At 37.5% G+C, this 24,028-nt stretch overlaps 1 protein-coding gene across 22 annotated transcripts in view; it reads right to left on the reverse strand.

Annotated features, from left to right (window-relative positions):
• The window catches only part of rbfox1 (RNA binding fox-1 homolog 1), a 644,474-nt gene that overhangs the window by 203,322 nt on the left and 417,124 nt on the right, over nucleotides 1-24,028 (reverse strand). For 21 of the 22 annotated variants that reach the window (XM_069181079.1, XM_069181083.1, XM_069181077.1 and 18 more), the window contains one exon: nucleotides 8,079-8,120. The exons of the other annotated variant lie outside the window; for it this stretch is intronic. In XM_069181079.1, coding sequence (XP_069037180.1) covers nucleotides 8,079-8,120 — 42 coding nt within the window. The remainder of the gene's footprint in view (nucleotides 1-8,078; nucleotides 8,121-24,028) is intronic. 22 annotated transcript variants of the gene reach the window in all.

Raw genomic sequence — 24,028 nt, forward strand, 5'->3', positions numbered from 1 at the left:
TATACTGGTGCTTCATCGTCAAAGGTAACAAAATCAGAAATTCTTTATTCTAATCTTCATTTGCTGTTTTATTATATCACAGCCTCGAAGATTTCTGAAAACACTTCACTGTTTTTCATTGGTTGGTGAATTCTAAAAACATATGCATTGGCAAAAAGAACATCTCATACCCTTGTTTTGCGCTCGCAAGCGAGCACACATCAGCTTTTTTGCCTGCAGTTGTTTCATGTTGCTTGGGAAACTGTCTGAAGGGTAAAATTCACAGAACATGAAAGAAAAAAAGAACTTCTTTACAATCTTCCCTTCAAAGAGTAACAGTAAAAACTCAAAACGCGAGATCGTGGTGGTTCAAAACAAAACAAAATAAAACGAAAAGGTGTTTCACAAGGCTGCGATAATGGAATAAAATTCTATTAAAAAGCCCTGATGCTGATATGACATGCAAAGCAAGCACAAGACCACTTCGAGCTTTTCTGTAGCCAGAACGGCCCATCTTACATTAAGCCAGTGGACTAATTTAGATTTGTTCAAAGCGATTAGCTTTCATCTTCTGAGAGTTCTCTCAGAGAAGAAGTCATCTGGGTGCTCTAAATTTACTGCATGACCAATTAACTCATGCAGAATTTTCTGAAGTAAGAATGATATTTAGTGATAATGGCAGGGAAAAAATAGTGAGAAGCCAAAACCCTTTTTACTCAGGCTCTCCAAAGCTTCCTTCGACCCTTTACTCCTGCAGTTATCAATCAATAAATCATTTCAGAGTTCTGGTATATTCTATCGGTCACAGGAAAGTTATGCAAAACACCTTCAGAGAATTATTAAACTGGTTTCTCTAGAAAAAAAAATGCTCACACTCTTCCCTTTGAATGGCTTGAAATGATCTCCACCACACTACCGCTCAGACTGTAATCTCAGTCAAATGTACCCCTCCAGTGTGACAGGTACCTATTACAAGATGATGCCCACTAAGGCATTTACACTCTGGAGTGCTTACAGCTTAATCCAAAGGTTAAAGGCATTTTTGTTATATTTTCTGCAGCTTTATGCTGGGTGGCTTTCTTCAGAAACTGATGTACAGTACATAGAGTAAAATAAATGTATACAGTATCATAGCCTCTCACAAATTAGAGGAAATCCTATATTGCACAAATCCTACAGTATATGGTCTGTCAGACAGCAGCAGTCTGAACATTCAGGTTTTGGGGACTCTGAAAGTCTCATTTACATGTGTATTTAGATTAACATAAAATTAACTACAATATGAACTTCAATTTCACCAACACGTACTGTAAAGGTAAAAAACAAAAAGAAAAATAATTAAACTATTTATTACAGCAAATATGTAGTAAATAATTATATTGATATATGTACTTCAACAGAATTAAAAGTAGTCTTTTTTTGCTAATACCTTCTATTTAAATACTATTTTTTTTCATATAAAAAATCAAGTAATAAATGCAAACACAGCAAAAACAGCAGAAGTATGAAGAACAGGAACAGAGCTACAGGCACACAGTACTAACAAAACACTTTAAATCTGGCGTTATTTGTCACACCCCAGTCAGTCTTTAAAATAATGAAATGCAAAGGAGCAATACAGGCTTGATCAAAGACAACATCAGCACGTACGCATTCTTACTAGTGGAACACAATGTGTGACCACTTCAATCTTCAATCTCTTTACAGAAAAGGGAAGAAATGGAGGGGATATGAGCACCCCAATGTGAATGGCAAACTACTATTGCAGCTGCAGTCATAAAATTGTACAGCTTAATATACCCAGCAGCTGAAAGCATGCCTGCTTCTGTCACCTAAAACACTATGACCAATAGTCAATAATTTTGTAACAAAAAAAGGCACGGAGATAAATACTACCTACCCACAAATACATCATCATCTTGAAAGAGGAATCAAGGGTTCCCGACAGTGAACAGAAGTCTCCTTACTTTATCAAGTTCTTCAGCTATGATATTGAAACCAGTGGGAAGATGCTCTTGCCTTTTTCTGTCAAGTGCTCACAGTTCTCTTCTTTTTATATAAGAAATTTTTGTTTATTAGAATGACACTTGTTCAGCAGCTCTTCTGGCGCGTGGGAAAAAAAATGCTTCTGGTTGTCTTTTTCTTCCCTTTTTTCTTTCTAACTCTGTCTTTCTCCCCCCCCACCTTCCCCTCCTCTCCTCTCACTGACAGCCTTGCTTAGGTAACAGTTCTTGGCGTGTCTGTTTAATGAGCAGGTCCGTGCACTAAGGCAGTCAAGTACAAATGTGCAAGCAAAAGTAAGCAAGGGGTGGTGTTGGAGAGGGTGGGGGGGACTCAGATACACATCCACATGCTCACACAGCACATATATACACATATATAAACACACAACCCCCCTGACAGCAGGCTGGGAATCCTGCAAAAGCAGAAAAGCTCCACTTTTAGGAATAAATGAGCAAGGCAGGATCCTTGGACAGCTCTTTACGTTGCTGTTGTTTTTAAAATGCCTGACAATTTTCCCAGCCAGGCGACGTTAGCTGGCAAACAGCTCGAAACCCCTGTCCCGTCCGTGGCGAAAATAAAAAGACCCCCACTAGGTGACGAGAGGAGAGGAAGAAAAGGATTTGAAACAGGGAAAAAAAAAAGGCAGAAAACCCGGGAAAATGGTCTCAGTCCAAATGCACGGTGAAGTGTAGAGCATGCAGTGCACACTGCTTGTGCGTTATCTCTTTAAATGCACTCCAGATAAAAGCTGTAACCAGTCAGGTCAAGGCCTCCCCAGTCTTTCTGCTCTAACTCTGAACTGCTCAGCATACCACACTTTTCTACAGCCATCTACTGACTCTCTGGTGCTACTGCTGCTGAACAGCACAGCTTGCTCTGCAGCTCGGCAGCAGGAGCGAGCGGCCCATCAATCCTGGAAGGTGCACACCAGGATTCATATGCTATAGAGCAGCGTGGCCTTCCTTTTTTCTCCTAATTTCGCCTCACGTTTTTCACTTAACCTCACTTATATACTTCTTCCTCTTCCGTCGTTACTCATAATATAAGTCTCATTAGACTGTACAATTTTATTTATGCCTGCATTTAAACAGGTTTTAATTAACATCTCTCTATCCAGCCCTGTTAAAGCAAAATTAAATAAAGGAAAGTCTAAAATAAGACATGATGTACTGCACTGCAGCTTGTCCGGGGCACAAGACACTACAGTCTTTGTTTCCTGGTGTTGCCCAGGACAGGATTTTGCCCAGGATTTTTTCAGATATGTTATGAATATTGAGACTGCCGTGCGTGCAAATATTAAGCACAAAAGCATATAATAGATTCAAACTTATATATAGTATTATGCTCATTATCAAACATACTGAAGTCGGGATTAAATATAAAATCAGTTGGCTAGAACAATAGCAAACCACTGATCCTGTAATTGCAGATGGGTAAAGAGATGAAATCTCTACTGATGACAATCTGCCACCCAGCTCAGAGTTTGTCATCTTTAATTTGCATATGAGCTGAAGTTATGATTTAGAGTTTTTTATTTGATCAAATGCACATGTACACAATGTTCATGCATTTATTCATTCATGAATAAAAAATATTGAAAAGGGTAGTCCCTATAAATAAAAGCAGGCTTTATAAACCCATTTGGTAGGTTGAGGTGGCACAACAATAAATACTTTACATCACTATGCTCTTAAAAATTAGAAATGTGCATTCCTTAAAATTAAAAGGGCTTTTGAATAGGACCTCCTTATGTGTCAATATACTTTAAATACTATATACTTTAGGGACAGTATAATAATACTTGATTTAACCCAGCTCAGAGTCCACCACATGAAAGTAATATATTAGACATTTTCAGTTTTCCTTTTTTCTTTTACAGCGGACTGATTTAAAAAAATTGTAATATTAAATAGATTCACTTAATTCTGCATTGTCAGCAATGAGAAAATTGAGAACAGAAATAATTTGATTTTTTAAGGTGTTGAACTACTGTATTAAAATTCCACAAACAGAACAGTAACAATGCTTTTTAGGGATTACATACTGTATGTAAGGATGATAGTTTGATGCATCGGGATTATTATCATTATCATTGGTAGTAGTTATAAATAATTATGTTAGCCTTGGTAAATGTAGGGTACCTATATATGCAGATACAGATATGCAAAACATTGTATGCAACATATGCAAAAGATTTGGAATATTAACAAATATTTTGTGCATCTTTGTTGTACAAATAATATTTATTAATATTTTTTTATTTTTTCAAAACATGACAAGTTTCACACACAGGTAGATTTTGTAATGACAATTATTAAACATCATCAGAGGGTTTGTTAGACAGATTAAGTAAAATGATGCGTCTTACATTATTTTACTGCCTCTCAGAAGTAAAATGAAATGTGGCAATAATATCAATACCTAATAATTACAGTAGTTAACAATTTAATAAAAAATGGCCTCAACAGACAAGTCATGTTAAAATATTTAAACCCTCTTTCCAAGGGCTAAGATTTTATTGAGTCAGCAAACACAACAGACTTCCATACGCAGAACAAAGATAAATAACATCAAATATTTAAAGCTACAATGGGAAACATAAACAATATAATACAACAAAATAAATGGCAGAAGTTTATTTTGTTGTTATTAAAAGATTTTTCTTAGAACTATACAGCAGGGCTCCTGAATGGCTCAATCGGTATGGGGCTCAGTTGTTATTACTGGTCTGAGATCAGTAGGATGAGCCTGGGTCCTGTCACCAGCCAGTCATGACCAGAATCTCCCAAACTGTTCACACAAATAGGGAAAGATAGGGCTGAAAAAATTATCCTCATTAAGCACAACAGCAATTCCTGCAGCCTGCAGGCTCACAATGGCATCTTTGAGAAATGACCCGCTCCTCCACTCTCTGCTGCTTCAGCTGTCAGGCAGTGAGGAACTCGCGATGACATCATCAGTGAGAGACGACCTTCTCCTCCACTCACTGCTGCTTCACCTGTCAGGCACTGCAGAGCTCTCTGTGACATCATCAGTGAGAGACAACGTGCTCTCCACTCTTTTCAGATACAGCTAATGATTTTGTCTTTCATTTTCACAAATAATATTAAAAAATGACACAACTTTAAATGCCTTTCATTTGTAACTTTTTGTGGTTGAACTTAATTTTCTTAAGTTCAACCACAAAAAGAAGGACTGATTATATGCCCAAGACTTCCATTTTAACAAGCTTAAAAACACTAAAAAAATTCTGCAAAGCTTAAACCCTTGAGAGCTTTATCAACAAGTTCAATATGTGTCATTTTGAAGGACACTTAATATCGCAGGATGGCAAACACAAACTCTTGGTGTTGTACTCATTGCTAACTCAATGGTTATGCTCTCATAAAAAGTGGTGTTCCAGATGTTCCTGTCCTGGCCGACATTTAATAGAGCTTACATCTGGCTTCCTTTGCCTGAACCAGTTTTCCCTACCTTCTCCTAGTCCTATTTTATGAAAGATGGATAGTGTTTATCTAATATTTTGTCATATATCACTGCTAAGTAACCTTGCCTCTGGTGTGAATAACCCACATTAGAGCATAATAAATTATCTAGATATGTGTGCCAAACTACACTTTTCCCTGTTTTTGCTTATTAATAGATACAGGCATTAACTCCCAGTGAAAAACAAGTGTTCACGTAATACTGCAGATGATGACCATTTGAATTTCAACAATAGTTATCTGCAAACAGCAGTACTCCTGCAAATGGCGACTGCTGTTGATGAATCACTTGATACAGTTCACACTGCAGTGAATTTATCCGGAGAAAAAACAGGAGCTTCAGTAACAGCACAGTGGACAGTGCGGGCTTATGATATTAAATGCCGAAGTTTTTTAGATGGTTTCACTTTACTTAAGCCTTGTACAATATAGATAAAAGCCTATTTTAATTTAGATATAACTTTTATAAATTTAACTTGGCTCATCATCAGAACAAGTGCTGGATTAATTCATTCTAAACTTAGGAGGTATGAGTTTTTTTGAAAAAGTAATCATAGTGAGGCAAAATTGAGTTTCTACACAAAACAGAACGGTCACCTGACTTCCCTTTTGCTCTGCTGTCAGTACCTTGCTTGTACTGCAAACCTTAAAACATACTGCTGTCAAATTGCTTTGCTTTAGCATTTTCTGATACTGAGATTTCATACCGTAGATAGGTTTCAAAGCACCATATACTTTATACTTCTTGAGCATATTTAGCACTGTCACCGGAGACAAATCCCGCACCTGCACCTTAACACATGTTAACAAAAAAGAAGAATTGCACGTAGCCCCTAGACTGAACAGACATGAATTGAAGAAAAATCTGAAACAAGATGCATCACCAGAAGAAATGGTTTTAGGTCATCAGGGAGCATGCCGGATTGCATATAGTTAACGAAGCAATAACCAACTGATGCTTCAAAACCTTTGAATCCAAAAGCTGCCCATGATATCACATCTACAGTAATGCTCAGAGTGCCACATCCATCTGTTTCCTTGCAACATTTATACAACTATCCTCATTGAGCTGAATTAAAAACAAACAAGCCAACAGATGCAGGAGCAACTGTTTAGATGGCATTGCACGAATTGATACATCAGGGCATTAATCATTTTAGCCCCTAAATAAGTTACCATGCACTGATGCCAGTTTAAAGATTTTAAAATAAACCATTTATTAAATTACAAATATGTATAAAGATGCAATTTAGCTCTACCCGATATTGATCACTTCTTAAACAAATTAACCTGCACACTCTGAAATCGTAGATCTATCCTACACTAAAAGTAGCAATAAGATGTAGTAATTGCTGGGTGATTTAAATTTTAAAGGATATTGGAAACAGCCCTGCCTTGCTTCATCGAAATCCACTATTCAAGTAAAAAAGAAAAAAAAAACACTTCAGTGTTTCTTTTTTATGCATTTTGCTCCCACCAGACATGTTTGGATTACGGTTATACTTTACAGAGAAAAAGATTTGCTGCATCATTTCTAAAAGGGAACAAAGACATATTGACAAGCATGTGAGTCCGTATTAGTGTGTCACACAAAGAAAGCAGATGGAGATTTTAAAAAGTACAGATGAAACGTTTACAGCATAAGTTAAAATAAAGCCCGCAGTCCTTCAGGAAGAGCATGCAACAATAAATGCATAGGAACATTATACAGTACACCCTATTTACACACAAGCCTCATCATTGCTCGAGCTGTGAGCTTGATTCTGTGAGCAGAGCTGTCTGCACACTGCAACAGCAGGAACAGTGTGATCTCAGGACCCCACTGATTGCGAGTTGTACCCAGCTATACCACCTGAGCAGATTCCATACCCTGGAGCACTAACTCTTACCCCGGTGGCCGTCTTCTGAAGTTGTTCACCAAGAGAATTAAGAAAGTTGGTATCATTCTTTCTGGGGCTGTTAAATCAGCCCTAATGAGAAAAACCCAGTTCCTTCTACAAACATTTTAACATTCATCGCTGGTGTAAAAACCACAGCTCCTCACTATCAAGCCAACACTGGGTCAGGAGTCAAATCAAAGCCTAGTCCCAGCCGCCATCTGCAGATTCCAAACTCAAACCCACACCAGCTGCATAGAGGGCACCTATCAATATGCATTTGTAAAAGATTTCAAAGACCCTGGTAATTACTTCAAAAAGATCTAGAAAAAAATTCCTGCACAAAACCAAAACCATTCGGAATGCAGACGTAGTGAAAACCTCGAGCATGCTGTTTTTGCAGATATAAGTTTTCAGTGCGCATGTTTGACTTAAAAACATTTGCTTATTTTATAGAAACTGCTGAGCTACAAACCTTAGCAACATTGTTTTAAAATCAAAGAAAGCACAACATCTTTCCTCGAATTCAGGGCCACCTCGTAGCACTTAGTGGCCTGAAAAACAGCACTGTGGATGTCACTAACAATAGCATATTCAGTGCTTTAAATAAACGTGACGGTGTGCTCATGGTCAGCCTTGAACCCAAGCTGGCCCCTTTTACTGCGGCTTGGGTTTATATACCCCTTGGCAAAAGCAAACATTTAATGCAAAAAAAAAAGAAGAAAAAACGTACCCTTAGTTGCTCTCTGTCACAGCTCATTTGCTGTCTGGGAATCTGTCAAAAGAAATACAGCATCACTTAGAATTACATTCTCAATGGAGAGTATATCTGAAAGACCCCACTGGTTATTAAGAATACTTTATTGGAAAGCCTTGAATTGTAAAATTGTTATTTCTTTGTGAGGAGATGCAATAAACAGACCAGTAACAAACACCTGATTTTTTAAAAGTGGAGCACTATATCTGGACATTTATAAGTTTCACATTCTTCAAAAACTGCTGTTCATGATAACTAAACCTCCAGCCACAACATACTGTAGCTCATATAATGTCCTGTAGGGCTTCTTTTTTATATAACCTTTCATGTGATCTTTTGTTCTCAAGTCATTTACACTGGTCTTCCAAAACTGCACGATAACACCCTCTCACTTAAAAATGGATGAGGCTCAAGAGGCCCAAGAGGGCTTAGCAGGGATCATGTGTGAGTTTGAAGACTAAGTTCAAAACTGTAAAACACTGGAAGTGAAGACAATAAAAACCGGAAGGTACTGATGAATAGAAGCAGTCATTAGTCGGTTAATTGATAATGCAGGCAGGCAGACAAATATCATATCTGATAATTACTGTATACCATCCACTTGTAATGAAATACAAACAACTTTGTAAAAATACTGCAAATATAGAACAGATGACTTTATGTAATTGTGTCAATTGCAGTACTAAAATCTTGCACAGAATGAATGAAAAAGCTTATATTGATCTTATAGCTTGACCTTGGTACATGCCATTATTTTGTGGTAATAACTGTTTCGTGCTCCCACTGTGATTACTCAATCGCAACTTTAAGAATAATTTCAATTTCTCAGAACTGGATCACTTCAGTGATTCCACATTTCCTCCAGCTATACTTCTGAGGCTTGGACATTATTATGTTTCTAGATTAATACATTTAACTATAATTAATGATCTACAATATATAAATACCTTCCCTTATTTTTTCTCCCTGTTGAAAAATGTACAGAAGATTTACACAGTTTTAGTCAAATTAAGTATCTTAGCTACTGTAAGTACTGTATCTATTACATTAGAATACATTTTAGAAAGTTTTTAAAGGAAGAGATAATTACAAATAAGAACAAAAAAATTAAAATAGAATTGTCATAAGTTCAGTATTTTTAAACTTGAATGATAATTCACACAATGTAAAATCTGATACTCCATTATATAAACTCCGACAACTGAACGTTACTGAAACATTTTCCACATCATCCCCATAGGACTTGTATGCTTGTACCATTTAGCAGATTTTAGCTCACATTTAATGTTTGATACTGCCCTCTTTTATGTAATTCTTCAGTTTGCTTTCTGTTGAAAAATTCTGGCTGAAAATTCACTTGTTATATATTTTATGTTTGTTACACAACTTATTCTTTGACAAATTTATGAACGTGAATCACCAATCAAAAAAAAAAACAGCTGTGTTTTCTACTTGTGGTAGAAGGATTATCCAATACCTGTGTTTAAACTGACCTCTAAAATCAATGCCTTATAATGTTCTGAATACACATTAGATCTTTCCTTACTTCAAGTACTGTATAACATTTTACTACTGACTGCAAGTGTCAGTAATTGGTATAATGACAAATCATTACAAGTCAGACTTTATAGCAGCATGGACAGCACATCATTGGTGCCAGCATGTGTGTTTTCATAAAGACTCAAACAGCTTAGGAGATTTTTCTATGCATTAAGCTATTATGTCAATAGTCCACAAGTATTACAATGGCAAAATGTCTAGATTATAGAAATCTGAACATAAACCTTTGCTGTTATGTTCCATATCATTGTGCTTATTTTGCTAATTCAAAGAAAGCATTTAGCTTTTTAACTGTAACAGTTGCCCATTTGGTTTGGCTTTTAAACAGCTTTTCCTGAAAAAAATATAGTGTTACAGAGTAACAATTCTGTAATTGAGTCATCTGTAGAGAGAGAGCATGGAGAGACCCTAAAGAGGATTATATGACCTCAAAGACAGGGAGACAAAATAAAAAGAAAATCTTCATATTTTCTGTGATCATGGCAAGAATGGACACATTAACCTTGGCTTTACAAATTACTCCCACATCAAATAACGGCTTGGCTGTTATTTAAGATTACGCGTTTCACTAAACAAAGTTATCTAATGACAAAATCAATACGTTTGTGCTTAAAATGCCATGATCATATGAACATCACTGCTTTCCAAAGGACAGAAAGTAAATGGATATGCACAGCACATCAATCCTTGTTTCATGTATGTCTGTAAAGGCTATGGAAAGTGTTGCATATGTAAAGCTAGGCTTTTAATAACCTCTAATGCTTGTCAAAAACAACCAACTTTAAAGTCTGTTTTCATAAAAGAAAAGCATTCAGCTTCTCAGCTAATTAATGCCAAGTACAGACAGCAACAACAAAGCTGTATCCTGTATTAAAACTCATGTATGCATTCATTGCTGGTTTCTACTTTGCTGAGAACCTGGAAAATCAATTTGGAATGTATGTCTGAAAATGAATAGTTTGATTGTATTGCAGGGGGCATATGTTTTTGATGTAAACAGCTTTTTGCATCGGTCTACAGAAACACACGAAACTGTGGTTTGGTGGGTGAAACAGGGTTAAGGGTTAACATTAAGGGTGAGCAGCTTAAATGAATCAATAACAATAGTCTTCAATCCTTTAAATATTTTATGGGGTTCGTAAAGTTTTATTTACTTGCAAACTAGCAAGTTTGGCCACATCCTGTAAGAGTAATACACAATTCATGAACATTTTAGAGTAAAACAAAGCTGAGGAAGGAGTAAGTAGGAAATGCAGACTTCACATTCAGTAGCTGCACCTCTTTGCCCTTGTAGTATGTGTGTAATAGAGCCTGATATGTCACAAGGTCAGGTATCTAATTTAGCTTCATGGGAAACCCTGAATGGGTGAGGATTCAGTGCAATACAATGGGATACTACTGCAATCCAGACTACAGAGCGCTGGGCATAGTAGCACCATCACTGGATGCTGGATGTCTTAGCATGCCTGAGAAGGCTGCATAAAAAATGCCATTAAGTGGCACTCTGCTGACTACAGGCAAAAGAAGAGGCCGTGGAGAATGAGAATATTAAGCTGACGCAGAAGAGTGCATTCAACAGTATTGTTGGCTAAGAGGTGCATTGAAAAGACAATGCCATTTGTACATTGTGTGTTGCAAGTACTGTTCACATCTTACTCCTTAAATACAAAACTGCTTACAAAGCTCATTCAAAGCTCTGTTCTGAAGCTAAACAGATATAACAATTGATAGAGAAGGCTTTTTCCAGGGGTCACTGCACTAGTTTGCCATAACACGTTTTTTTCCCTACGTTTCTCAAATTTGAGCTTATTTTACATTGATTCTCGAGAGTTACACAACCTTCCCTGTCTAATGTTCGCAACAGAGGTGTGAAAAGGGTTTATATTCATAAAAAAAACTTGAGTCACCCAATCCAATTAAAACTGGCATCGGATTCTGAAAGGATTCTAATTAAACAGATAGCTTTCTGAATTATACAGTAAGGGATGTTTTGAAACATTAAACAATGATATTGGAACAATACTGGCTGAGCCAGCACAACAGTCCATAGACAGTGCAGAGTAAAGGATGTCAGAGATAATGCCTTTAAGTCTTATGATCAATATTTAAATATAAGGGCCAGAAAGGCTTCTACAACTCAGGACGCAGTAGATGGTCCCTTAGTTCTTCAGGTCACTGCACAGCAAAAAATAAGATAACCTGGAGTCAAGGCTTTGCAGAGTGAGATGGGTCCATTGCTCTAAATTAACCAACGGCATTTCCACAACCTGGAACAAAATGCCAACAGTTCCTGAGAAATGGAGGCATCTCTCAGGTACCAAAACTAACATCCTTTAGCAGGGAAAAATCAATTGAAACAGCAAGGCAAAAGGAGAATACAACCCACTAGATAAAAACGTTGTATTATACACAGATTTTTAAAGAACACAGATGTTATCATTTTCACAGGCTACACTGTTCTCCACTTACTGACAGAGGGATTGTAAAAGGAGTAAAAGTCCATTGTTCCAACAACAAAAACCAAAATACGCAATGGTGCAATTATTTGCTTCCTTCACATATGCACATTTTTATAAATACGTGTGTTGTCTTGTATGATCTTCAATGCATCGCACTGGACAGAAGTAGATTCACTGTCCACTACAGGTGGCATTCAAATATTCTGGCCATTCTTGGTCTTTTTTAAAGAATGCTTTATTTTCAGTAGAAATAGCCTTTTCTAATAATAACCCTCCTCTAACGTGACATTCATGAATATTTTCATGCACTGATATTGTTACATTATGTGCCAGAATTAAGCAACAGAATAATCACTGGTATGATGCCTTGGCCTCTTGAGCTAAATTATACATTTCAGTTTCATGTTGGTGAAAGCCATTCTTTCACCCAGCAAGTTCTCACCCAACAAGGGCAGAGTTATGATTGTGAACCTACTGGGACTGTGTGCAGGATCTCTGCTTTGGGAGTCCTTTAATCATCCAAGATCCGGGAGAACCCTGAAAACCAGCACTCTACCAGCACTGCAGACACGAAAAACTAGAGCAGTGTATTGTAATTCGTGGTGTTCCTCAGAGTGTGAAAGCAAAAAAGAAAAGAGAATAATTACCATTCACATGTCAATATCCAAACCTCTTGATTATGCTTGTAACTGACAGAACAGAGAGCTTGAAGTGTCATGTGGGGACTAATTGGGAGAGCTTTGCATTTCTTCAGTAGTTAAAGAGCCATGCCTTAACAATTAGTGTGGCATTACACAACTCAAATAAGGGGTGCCTGTGAAGTTTTCCCTCACTCAACTCCTTCATGCACAGCTTCTGTTCTTATATATCTAAAAAGTAAACACCAGCCATTTCATATCATAATGAACAAGCATGTAATCTACATAATTTGCGCAACAGCACAACATTTCTAAAAACACCAGAACAAAAAGGTCATTTCTAGCAACAGATTATACATAAAAAGGTGGGGGTGCCTATAGGATTCACTGCTGGTCCTCAGACTGCAAATGGAGCACCAAACTCTCCAAGCTAACAAAAAGGACAGGAGGCCCTGCGTATGTTACAGAGGAGTTCAAGAGATGATCCAATTTTACACTAATTCAGAAACATCGTAACATTTATGCTACAATTGTGAAAAATATATTCTCCACTATCCTGGCCTTTAATCAACCTCTCTACCTTATTAGGAGACAGGAGTTTTGAGGAATCAGAGATCACACATGCCCTTACCAGCATGGCATTACCAATCTAGAGTGCTGTGACTGATGAGAGTTCCGGTTTGATGCCTCTGGGGCCACCAACATGAAAACCAGTCCCTAGCTTTCATGTGACAGGACTTCCTCAGGAATCATCTTGAACAGAGTCTTTGGAATGGTTATGCCTTAAAGCGAGCAGCTACACAAGGAGCTTAATGTAAGGGCAGCTAAATTATTACTATTCATAAACCTCAGCAGATGGGCCTCTGTGGGTGATATTCTATGCTGTCAGCTGGGAAACACCAAAGAAAAGTACCTCATAGAGAGCAGTGATTTTTTCCTTATCAGTTGTCACGATATATTATTTACTTCAGGCGCCTGTTAGCAATACTGTACATACAAAGATAACACGTTTGTCTTTGTAGGGAGGAAATCTGACAATGAACACTTTGGAGCTAAAGTAGCATAGGCTTTGAAAGAGCAACATTCTGAGCATTTGTCTGTGGCCTGTGCCCCACTACTGATGGATGCTGTTGTCAGTCAGGAGGAAAGGCAAGCATTTGCATGAAGAATTCTGTTTATTCCGGGGGCCTGAATAAGGAGCTGGCATTTTCCTTTTAACAATCTTAAGAAAAGAAAATAACAATGCTAATTCCATAATGGATGCAGCTTAAATTGTAGAACTACAGCCTGGAGTGTATTATTGAATGAAAGACGATTAAATTAAAAAAAAAACCTCATAGCAGAAAGCACAAAGATTTTGAGATGAATAAGTTAAAGCCCTCAAAGAAACCACAAAATCCAATGATCAAAGTCAATTCATATTGGTCTTGCATGTTTTTTTAACCCACAAAGAGGCTGAAACATTATTGCTTCTGAGTCTGGAAAAGTAAACAGTGCAGGGTTAAATTAGTTTGATTTGGTTTATTTCTTTATTTCTGAACAGAATAACCTGTTTGGAGAGTATCTTATCAGCCTCAAACCTCAGGTAAACAGCCTACACTGCATACAAAAGCCTGGCCCTGGAATTTAGTTCTTTCTACAGAAATCGTTGCTTGTCCCTGTGCTTCACGCAGGAGTTACATATAACGATAAATCAAAATAAAACACAATTTGGGGGGGAAAAAAAACAATTTATATGCAAAATATTCTTTATGTGCACTTTTACAAAAAATGCATTAACACAAGCTAAAAAATTAAGGTCTCTGAAGGATTGTTAAGATGAAGACTATCAAAAAATTGCAGGTTTAGATTTAAATAAAAAAAACATTATTTTGTAAGCATTTTGCTGACATGAATATGTTTTCACGCTCCTGTTTTATTACAACATCAAGGAACTGAGTCACTATAAGGCAAGGAAATAAAGCACGTTGCTTACAGGTAATGTAAGTGTTCTGCAACTGTTTTTTTTTTGCATTTCTGTCCCCATTCATATATGGCAATTACAAATCTGAATTCAAAAGGCCTTTGTACAATTATCTTTATGTTCATAAATGAAGAAAATGAATGGATATGATAAATATTTTTTCCGGCTGTACCTTAAAGTCAAAGTCAGGTGATGGCCAAGTTGCCAAGTATTTTTTTCATGCTACCAAAGGGATAACGTAGTGCAGTGGGTAAGCATCTGGACTGGTGAGCTGCGGGTTACCCCTGTCTCCCCTTCAGACACTAGTGTTGCAAAAAACTTTCCCTCCAAATGCTCAGCCTCCATCCAGCTTTATGAACAGAGACATGCACTGCGGGGTCTAGGCTCTGCAATGTTGCTCCGATGGGGAGATCGTGTACTTTCTTGTTTGCTAAATGCTTCGCAAACCAGAATAAACTCTTGACCAATGAGCAGTTGTAGCTCAAATCTGTCACATATGGAACTACCTACCTGTACTCCCTTGATTTGTCCGTGGCAATTTTTATGTTGCTCTTTTATGACCGTCCATAGTTCAGAAAAGAGACTTTTCCTAGGAAAACTGTGGAGCCATTCAGTGTTTCTCACCCTGTGAGCTTCAGGGCCTGCAGTGGAGTTGGCACTGATGGCTGGGATGAGGTGGCCATCACTCACCATATACGAGCTCCTGCGTGCTTGAGGGGGCAAGGGAAAACTGTTCTACAGTAAGCGCCTGACAACACAGCCCACGCGGCCTAACTCAAATCCGGAGGCCTGAGCCAAATGATGCTCCACCAACTGAACAATCCTAGTGGCAGCTGGCTAATGGCATAGCTGAGTCCCCAAATGAGAGTTTTTACTGGCTCAGGTACTCAGAAGTTCCAGGGTCACATTGTTCATATTGCCACATACATCAAACAAAAAACAGGACCAGTGTCCCCACTGAGGTTTTGATGTTGACACCCTGTTGTAAGAGTTGGTCGGCTTTATTAACTAAAAGCACCAACAAGAGCACAACAAGAGGATGCTGCCAACAAATGATTAAACATCTGTCTCATAAAAATACTAGAATATTACTTAGTGATTAAGCAAAACACTACAGATTCCCAAAGCCTACTGTGGTGTCATTACTGCATAAGAATACACCACAAAATAAATAAATGCTGAGCAGCATTTTATTAGCTACTCAGTTCTTTAGAAACTTTTTTGTCAGTGTCAGACAACTCACTTTTACGATTTTATAGACTTATTTTCTGTCTCCATTTAAATGTCATTAGCAGTGGGAGTGGGATTTGTAATTCATTGTAATGGACTTACATAAGACACCAGCACAAGCATGTTCCTTCAGTAGCACACCTGTTTTTAATTGCTGCTTAGACCTTAAAGGCTACTAATCCCTTACTGACAGAGCAATTTGCCTGAAGAAGAGGAAAAATGCACAGGTACATATTAAAATTCGAACTTAAATGAATTTTTATAACGTGTTGTCTTGAAGATCCCTCTTGGGCCTCAAGACCAATATGAAGACACAAATACACAAAAGGAAAAATACTGAGCGATATTTCTGACATCAAATTGAAATAAAACTGCAAGACAAGTAATCTTCAACACGGCAAAAACTGAGCACAGTGTGACTAATTGTGCAGGGGGAGGGGGGGGGGTTTCTCTCTTCGTTCTCTGCACGATTTTGTGAGAGACTCAACAGGGAAACAGGCAGGTTTTGAGACAGTGAAAGGCTGTGAAAGGGTCTATCTAATAAGTGTTCTGCAAGACTCCTTCTAGCATGCTGGTGGGGTTTTCCATGCAGCAGATAAATTGGAAGAAGGTAAATGCAACGATGAGGCAGATACAGTAAAGTCGTATCATTAGCAGGAGAAGCTAGAGTGGTACAGTCAGAATACCTTCTCACAGAGCAGGACTCTGCACTTATTAAAGACTCCTTCCTTTGGGGTTTCCACCACCAATTTATTTTCATTTTACCTGATGCCTCTCTCATTAAGTTAGTAGACTTCTTTTCACTGAAAATAGCCACATGGATGGAATGGGCGGACGCAGGCAGAATGCAATAGTTACTTTAAAGAAAGTGACATTGTCTGGCAAGAAGGGAAGCTGGACTTTTGATATGCAGAGTTCTAGAATGTCAGTTTCAAGCAGCTCTGTAATAATCAGACCATCAATCCAAGGTATAAACATTAAATACAAGATATTGAAAACAGTTCGCAGCATAAAAAGACCGACCAAAAGCCTGCCTGTGCCCTATCACAGTTCTTTCATCCCCAAAAAGCAAACATTTTAAATCACAGATGCAATTTACAAATCAAACCAGCATCTCCATCCATCCTTTATTCAAAATATCAGAAAGCTGCCTTCCCCAGTTCAGGTTCCAGAAGCACAGGAGTGCAGACGTGGCTAACTGGGTGAGCACACATGACTATTCCTGCTCTTGAAGAAAGATGTAGTGGCAGGGCTAGACTGGCTATTCTATAGTGTGGGAAAACCCATGCAAGCATAGTAAGAACATGTCAAAACCACACAGAAGGCCCACTCAGCAGTGCTACCAATCCCACCACCTTGCCCCTATTCTGCATCTCACTTTATCTTAATCTACATAATCAAGAACAAGAGGAAAATATCAGGCTGGGGACATTTTACAATATTTCTTATTTTGCATCTGGTGTTATACACAGAGCAAATTAAGTTGTGTCTGATTTGCTCTTTAGATGATAACCGTATATGGACTTTACAAAGAGAAACAGAGTGATTCCAATCAAAGAGCACATCAAAAGAAAAGGAGACTTTGTTGCAGGTAAATTTGCATTTTATTCTCAGTTGTGTTGTTAATCTCTGAAGAGTTCCTGAAGAGGCCTGTGGGTTCTGCTGTTTTACCCTGTAAACAAAAATACTGTACAGCACACATTAAGCTAGGGATGGATGCTGTGGGGGCATATCACACCCTTCACAGCCTGGTGTCTGTTCAGGTTTTTTTAGGTCAAATTCTAACAATAAAAAGAGTTGGACAGAAATGAAATAAAAAGCAAAACCTGTGTTGGACTACTTAAACCTGATTCCAGGTTGTTTTTCTATTCCACAAGAGAATACCTCTCTGCCTATGTATCAGTACTAAAATAAAGAGCATTTTACAGTTGTCAAAACTGCTGTCTCCTTTAAGCTTTCCCTTTGGGCTTCTTTCCAAATCCAAGATGGGAGTTTGTGAAGAGATGGGGATGTACGTGTGATTTCTTTATCACTACAGCTCCACCTCGATAACAATACAAAGTGCTGCTTTGCAGGAGTTTTGTCAAACAAAATGTTCACACTTCATAGTAAAAATGACAAAATAACTGCTGGGTTTTTTTAAAACAGACACTCTAGGCTCTAGTCATATTAACATAAAAAATTCCTCACAGGACTTCTAAAGATAAAAAAAATCAACAAAACCTTTTGGACAGCTTTTTTCTAAAAAAAAAGAACATATTTTCCTCATTTTAGCTATTTATAAGCAGACTAGAAATTTGACAAATAGCTGAGAGGCAAACAGAATACTTTAATTAAAACACATGATCTTGGCTTCTCCTAAGAGACATTCTATCATTAGAATTATTCAATCATTATTTATGTCTGTAGCTCCTATACTTGGTCATATACCAACAGAAAATCTATTAATGAAGGATAGTTTTCAGAATAAGTTACAAATTAAATTAATAGAAGTCACATATTTAAATTATTTACTTTTGTTAGGAGGGGGGAAAGGGTCAAATCATTTTGAAGTGCTCCATTAATTTGTTTCCAAAACAATATTTTTCTCCTAAACTTGTTAAGAGAACATCACCCCTGGAATGCTGAGTTTCAGTTTGAAAGCATCAGCATCAATACATGAGGGTCATTCTGAAAAGACCAGAGACAGACCAAAGGCTCATCAATCCAATAGCTCCTCATCTTCTAAAGCTGGAGATGAATGGACCCTACCAAACCAGGCTTGGAGAGATAAGACTAACAGATAGAGCTGTCTTTGTTCCATTGATTTTCAAAGATTACCACCTTCAATCGTTGAGCTTATTTCAAACCCAATGTGCACAAAATGGCAAATTAGCGGTCACCTTCTTTGTGCTAAGTGTCCACACAACATTAAATAAATATTAACTTGTACAAGCTCTTTCGAAATCCTGTTGTAACCTACCACAGCTTGATTTAGCACGTGCAGAGGAAATTGGAAAATAGTAACTATTCCCAACAATGTGGCGCTATCGTATTTTTTTTGGCACTCTAGTGTCTCTGTAGAAAGAGTCAGCGGAAATACACAAAGCATTTTGATCTTGAGGATCATAAAGAGCAAGCTTCAGACACTGATTCTTAATGTGTCAAAAAGAATTTCCTCATCATCATATTTACTGAAAAGCAGACAAACAGAAACAAAAACACCCACACCATGTATCCTTGATAAAGGAATACTCAGTTACTTTATCTAATAAGCTTTTTTTTTCTTCTGGAACCCCAACTTAAAAGATGCATTATAACATAACCGCTAAGGCTCTGTTTCCATTACCGACTATCTGCATTTTTTTCCCTTAAGACCAAACACCTCATTTCGACAATGTAGACAGACTAGAACCTTGGAGTGCCACTTAATTTAGTGTCTAATCACTAAAAACGAATGTGGCACTGCCTGATTAGGCTGGCCCCGGCTGCTAGCTGCTCAATTTTTTCAGATAATTGTAGGATATACTTTATTGTGACAGGGCCCGAACAGTGGAATTCCAATACACTATACATCAGTTTCTCCATTATTGGATTAGCTAGATGTGGCATCATTACCGCTGCACTTTCATTCCCATCATTGATCGCATCGCTCTTTCTATTTCACAATTAATGCAAGTAGGCTGGATTGATCAATCTTCTGATGAGTTTGGGCCGCAGTCAATATATTCTTATGGCTTTGTGCTACCAATCTGCGTGTTTTATAGGCATGGCGAAAGATTTGTCATCCCTGCGACTCGTGCCTCTCTCGGTTTTTTTAAAGAGCTCCCAGTCCCGTCAAGTGCTCGAATAGAAGATGCTTGTGAATTACAATTCTTACCATTGATATTAATGGAAAACAACAAAAAAAACACATATTTCTTTTTTCCTCCTCACAGGAACGGAAAAGACATTCCAGTTTTCATTAAAAGTGTTACAGTTTCACTGATATTTATTTTAGTTTTGTAGTACATTTATTATTCCGCATAACATTGGCCACATAAATATTTTAACGAAGCAAACAAAGGCATGTCAAATGCATTAAACGAACACAAACTGGCTATAAACTGGCTATAAAAAACAACATGTCAAACAACATGTCAGAAGGTTATGGGAAGTCTCGCATTTTGATTGCATTGTATTTTCTACATTTCTTGATTTTGGTTCATTTCGCATGTTTCATACCAGCAAATATTTGCAGAGTGATTTTCTACTGCAATACTGTTCTTTATAGGCAAACATAGATGGACAGACTTCTAGATTACCAGGATGAGCTGGTTGATTGGCACAGTAAAATAAATATTTACACTGGTCATACCAATCTGATGTAATGATTCTGTGTTAACCTAATCTGCAGTTTAAAATAATAATTTTGCTAAGGTTTTCTAGTCATCCTCGAATGTTCGTCGATGTAAAGTACATCTCTTAAGATAAGCAGAATCTTTGAGTTTAAAACTCAGTAATTCAATTTGGACTTCACCCCTGAGAAGCCATGCTTCTGAATATTTTTTTTACGCTGGATACTTTTTATGCTGGAGAGCAATGAGGAATCAATCTTAAAATGCAGAACTAGAGTCTTGGCATACACTTATGCCATAACTCCAGCCCAGGAGAGTAACATCAAAGAGAAAAAAAAACAACTACTGGTGTTATGGAGCACCTGAAAGTCCTGTGGATTTATATTGTCCTAACTCTCACTGTGATCACTACGGAGATCTCTCACAGGGTAACAGGTTTATATCAAACTTTAAAACTTACAGGAAAATAATTTACTGTTCTGGCGATGAGCAACCCCCACTTCCCTAATCAATATTTATAGTGTCTTTAAAAATAACAGCTTATTGGAATTTATATAAACTAGACTGAAAAGAGAGATGGGAGGTTTATGATTCAAAAACAGATCAAATATAATAAACAATGGGGCTCAAGATGAAAAAAACTAACTTAACCTGCAGAGATGTGTCCATGTAAAAAGTAACGCAACAAAGAGACTGAATTATAGTATGAAAGAAAAGACCACATCAGGAACCCTTATAGAACTACATTAACTACAGTACAGTATGGTGATAGGACTTTATAGTGGTATTGCAGGGTATTTTCACAGTTTTCCTATGCTCTTACCATAAAAATGAACTCCATTCTTCACCAAACTGCTCTGTGTTACAAAATAATGTATTTACTCAGACAATCCCTTTGTTGGCATAGATTTTGTACAATTATTTTAAAACCCCAACAGAAATACCACTCTTTAAATGTGTTCACTTTTATTTCAAATTTTATATATGGTAAGCTAATGGAATAAGGCATTTTTTTTCTATTTTTCCACCATAATAGAACACAGATGTTTGCCATCGCTATAAATTAGTGTGTGTAATTACATTGATCTGAATGTAGTGGCACTATTGACATTACAGCAGTGATATTTTAATAGTGCTTTGTTCATTGTTTAGCCGTGTAATAGAACAGCGGTTGACAATAACACAAGCCAATAAGGGTAATTGTATAATTATCCCTGGCTACGAAAACTGTATGAAAATCTGCCTTATTTGCATTCAGTTGAATAAATCCAGTGCTTTTATTCTCTGGTTCACCCTGGCAGTAGCTGACTGAAGAAGATCTTCTTGAAGAAGGCTAATAGAATGCAGAGGAGAGCTTAACTGCTGAAAATATCTGGCACAAAGTATGTTTTCAACAAGTCCTCTTTTAAACATAACATCTTTCTTTCTTTTTGTCTACTGCCTGGGAAAATGTAAGGTGTGTGCTCTTATCCTTTTTACCACTTGGTACTGTGTGCAACATCTGTAGAGTGATTAAACAATTCTTAATGTTTGGAAAACTCATAAATAGAACATGTTAAGACAAAAGGATTCCAAAAAGCCTCGTTATTTTTATACAATCACACTGGGATTTATTTAGGTGTTTCAAGTCACCTTTTACCTTATGTGTTGTAAGGATTAGATTCTTGGGCTTCCATTGGTATAAAATCCATTCTCGGGAAGCAGCACCTGAATGATATCGCCTGTAAAAGACCTCATTGGAATATAGGTCGAGCTCTATAGTCCAGACCTCACCAGTGCTGGTCCAGGGTGTGGCAGCGGCCACAAATCCTGAATGTAACAAAGACGGGATCACAGCAACAAGAAGTGTGCTTCCCTTTAATGATTAAATCAGCCTCCTCCTCTCCTCAGATGGAGTGAGTTATTTTCAAATAGAAAATTGACTGTCATCAGTGTTAACCAAGAGAAACTTTGGTTGAACTCTATTAATTTCTTATTTTACCTTACCTTCAGATGCAATGAAAAGGCTCATCCCCCAGCCCCGCCTGCTGTCTGCGTAAGGAGCTCTACTTTCTTACTAAAGCACACATTTAGTGATAATTTACAAACAAGGATCATAACATGCTTTCCTGGTAATGGTAATTTCATAGTTCTAATTTATTCATTATGTTCCTATGAACCTCTTAAGTGCATCTTGTGCTTTTTAGTCTAAGAAATAAATTACGTCTGGAGTCAGAGTAGATCAGTACTGCTGTGCAATTTTAGTGAATTACAATAAGCTTCAGACAAAAAGAAAAAAAAAAGACTGCTGGACTCGTTAGGGGGAGAAAATGGTTTTAACATATGAAGAAAGTTCAGTGTTTCTTGGAAAGCGTTCATTGTAGTGGCACTGCACCCACAATGTATCCCCATAAAAACTCTAAAACACATTATTCACGGCCAGTGTCAGCAGTAAAGCAGTGAAAAGTTCTTCATAGCTCTGTACTGAAATCTGTTAACTATGATTCGTCATTATAACAAACATAATGATGAAAAATCACATAACTTTATCTTACATAAACCCCCCGACCACTATGTACCAGCTGGCTGACTTATTCAGATATTCACTGTATAGGTACAACAGATTTACAGTATATACTGTATAGTCAAGCATCCATTCTGGATATACAGTATAGGACCCTTTAAAAAAAATACTGCCAAAACGTTACTTGCAGTGTTATTATTCAGCAGGAAAGAGTAAGCAACTGTGCTTCCAAACACAACCGGATGCTCTGTGGGCAAGCCATGCCAGTAACAGAGAGTACATACTGAGGGAATTAAAGTCCTTACCACTCTTTCCACTTTCTAATATTCAACGTGCAATGTAACCACATTTTGGCTGCGGTCACATATTGATGAAAGTTCCCAAAAGATTGAAAACTGAAACGATTCTTCCTCTGTCGCTGATAAAAACCTGGCAAAGCCCCCAAGCGAACCAGCTCAGATGACAACTGTATCATGGCTGGAAATGCTTTTGCTTTTGTGAAAAATTACTGTAGTTAATTGGGCCCACTTTCAAGACAGTGCTCCAGTTTGTTGTGCACATACAGTAGCTTACTTTTGTGTGAATAATGTAAAACACAAGTGCAGTTTGTCAGTTAAGTGTTTAGTACTAGCAAAGCAGATGATGCAAAATTAAACACTTAATTGTATACAGTAAAAGTATTTTTTTATTGTATTCCATAATAACCTGGTTACTACAGCCTTACATAACAGCCCATTTTATTTTGGTTATGGTTTGTGCTGCTCTTTCAAAATTGGTAAGTGGAATGAAGAATTTGAATAAGCTCAAACAAAGAAACAAATACTGTACATTTGTGCTGATGAAGAAATTGAGCTTAATGCAACACTTAACTGTATATGGCTTGCAACAGGAATGGTGAAGGCACAGTCTAAAGACACCTGCGAGGCAAGCCATAATTTACTTTTGTGAGTGTCCTGTCCAGAGAGGTCACTTGTAGCTTCCCCTCTGATCTTGTTCATTATTTGTCCCATTTAAAACAAATCGAGTGGGTAAGACCCCGCTCTCCTTTATGGCTTTTATACTCCACATGCTGGAGGATATTAAGTCAAACTGTTACGACACATCTAAAGAGTCACTGGAGAGGCATCAAGGGTGAGATATTACACACAGTTCCGAGCAGGGGTGAATATGAACTATGATCTGTGAAGGCTCTTCTAGGAATTGTTTTCAGAGGATCGCCTCTGTACCCCGTTTTCCTGAACACAATCCCTCATGCGG

The sequence above is a fragment of the Lepisosteus oculatus genome, chromosome 19 (genome assembly GCF_040954835.1).
Source record: "Lepisosteus oculatus isolate fLepOcu1 chromosome 19, fLepOcu1.hap2, whole genome shotgun sequence".
NCBI classification, from domain to species: Eukaryota; Metazoa; Chordata; class Actinopteri; order Semionotiformes; family Lepisosteidae; genus Lepisosteus; species Lepisosteus oculatus.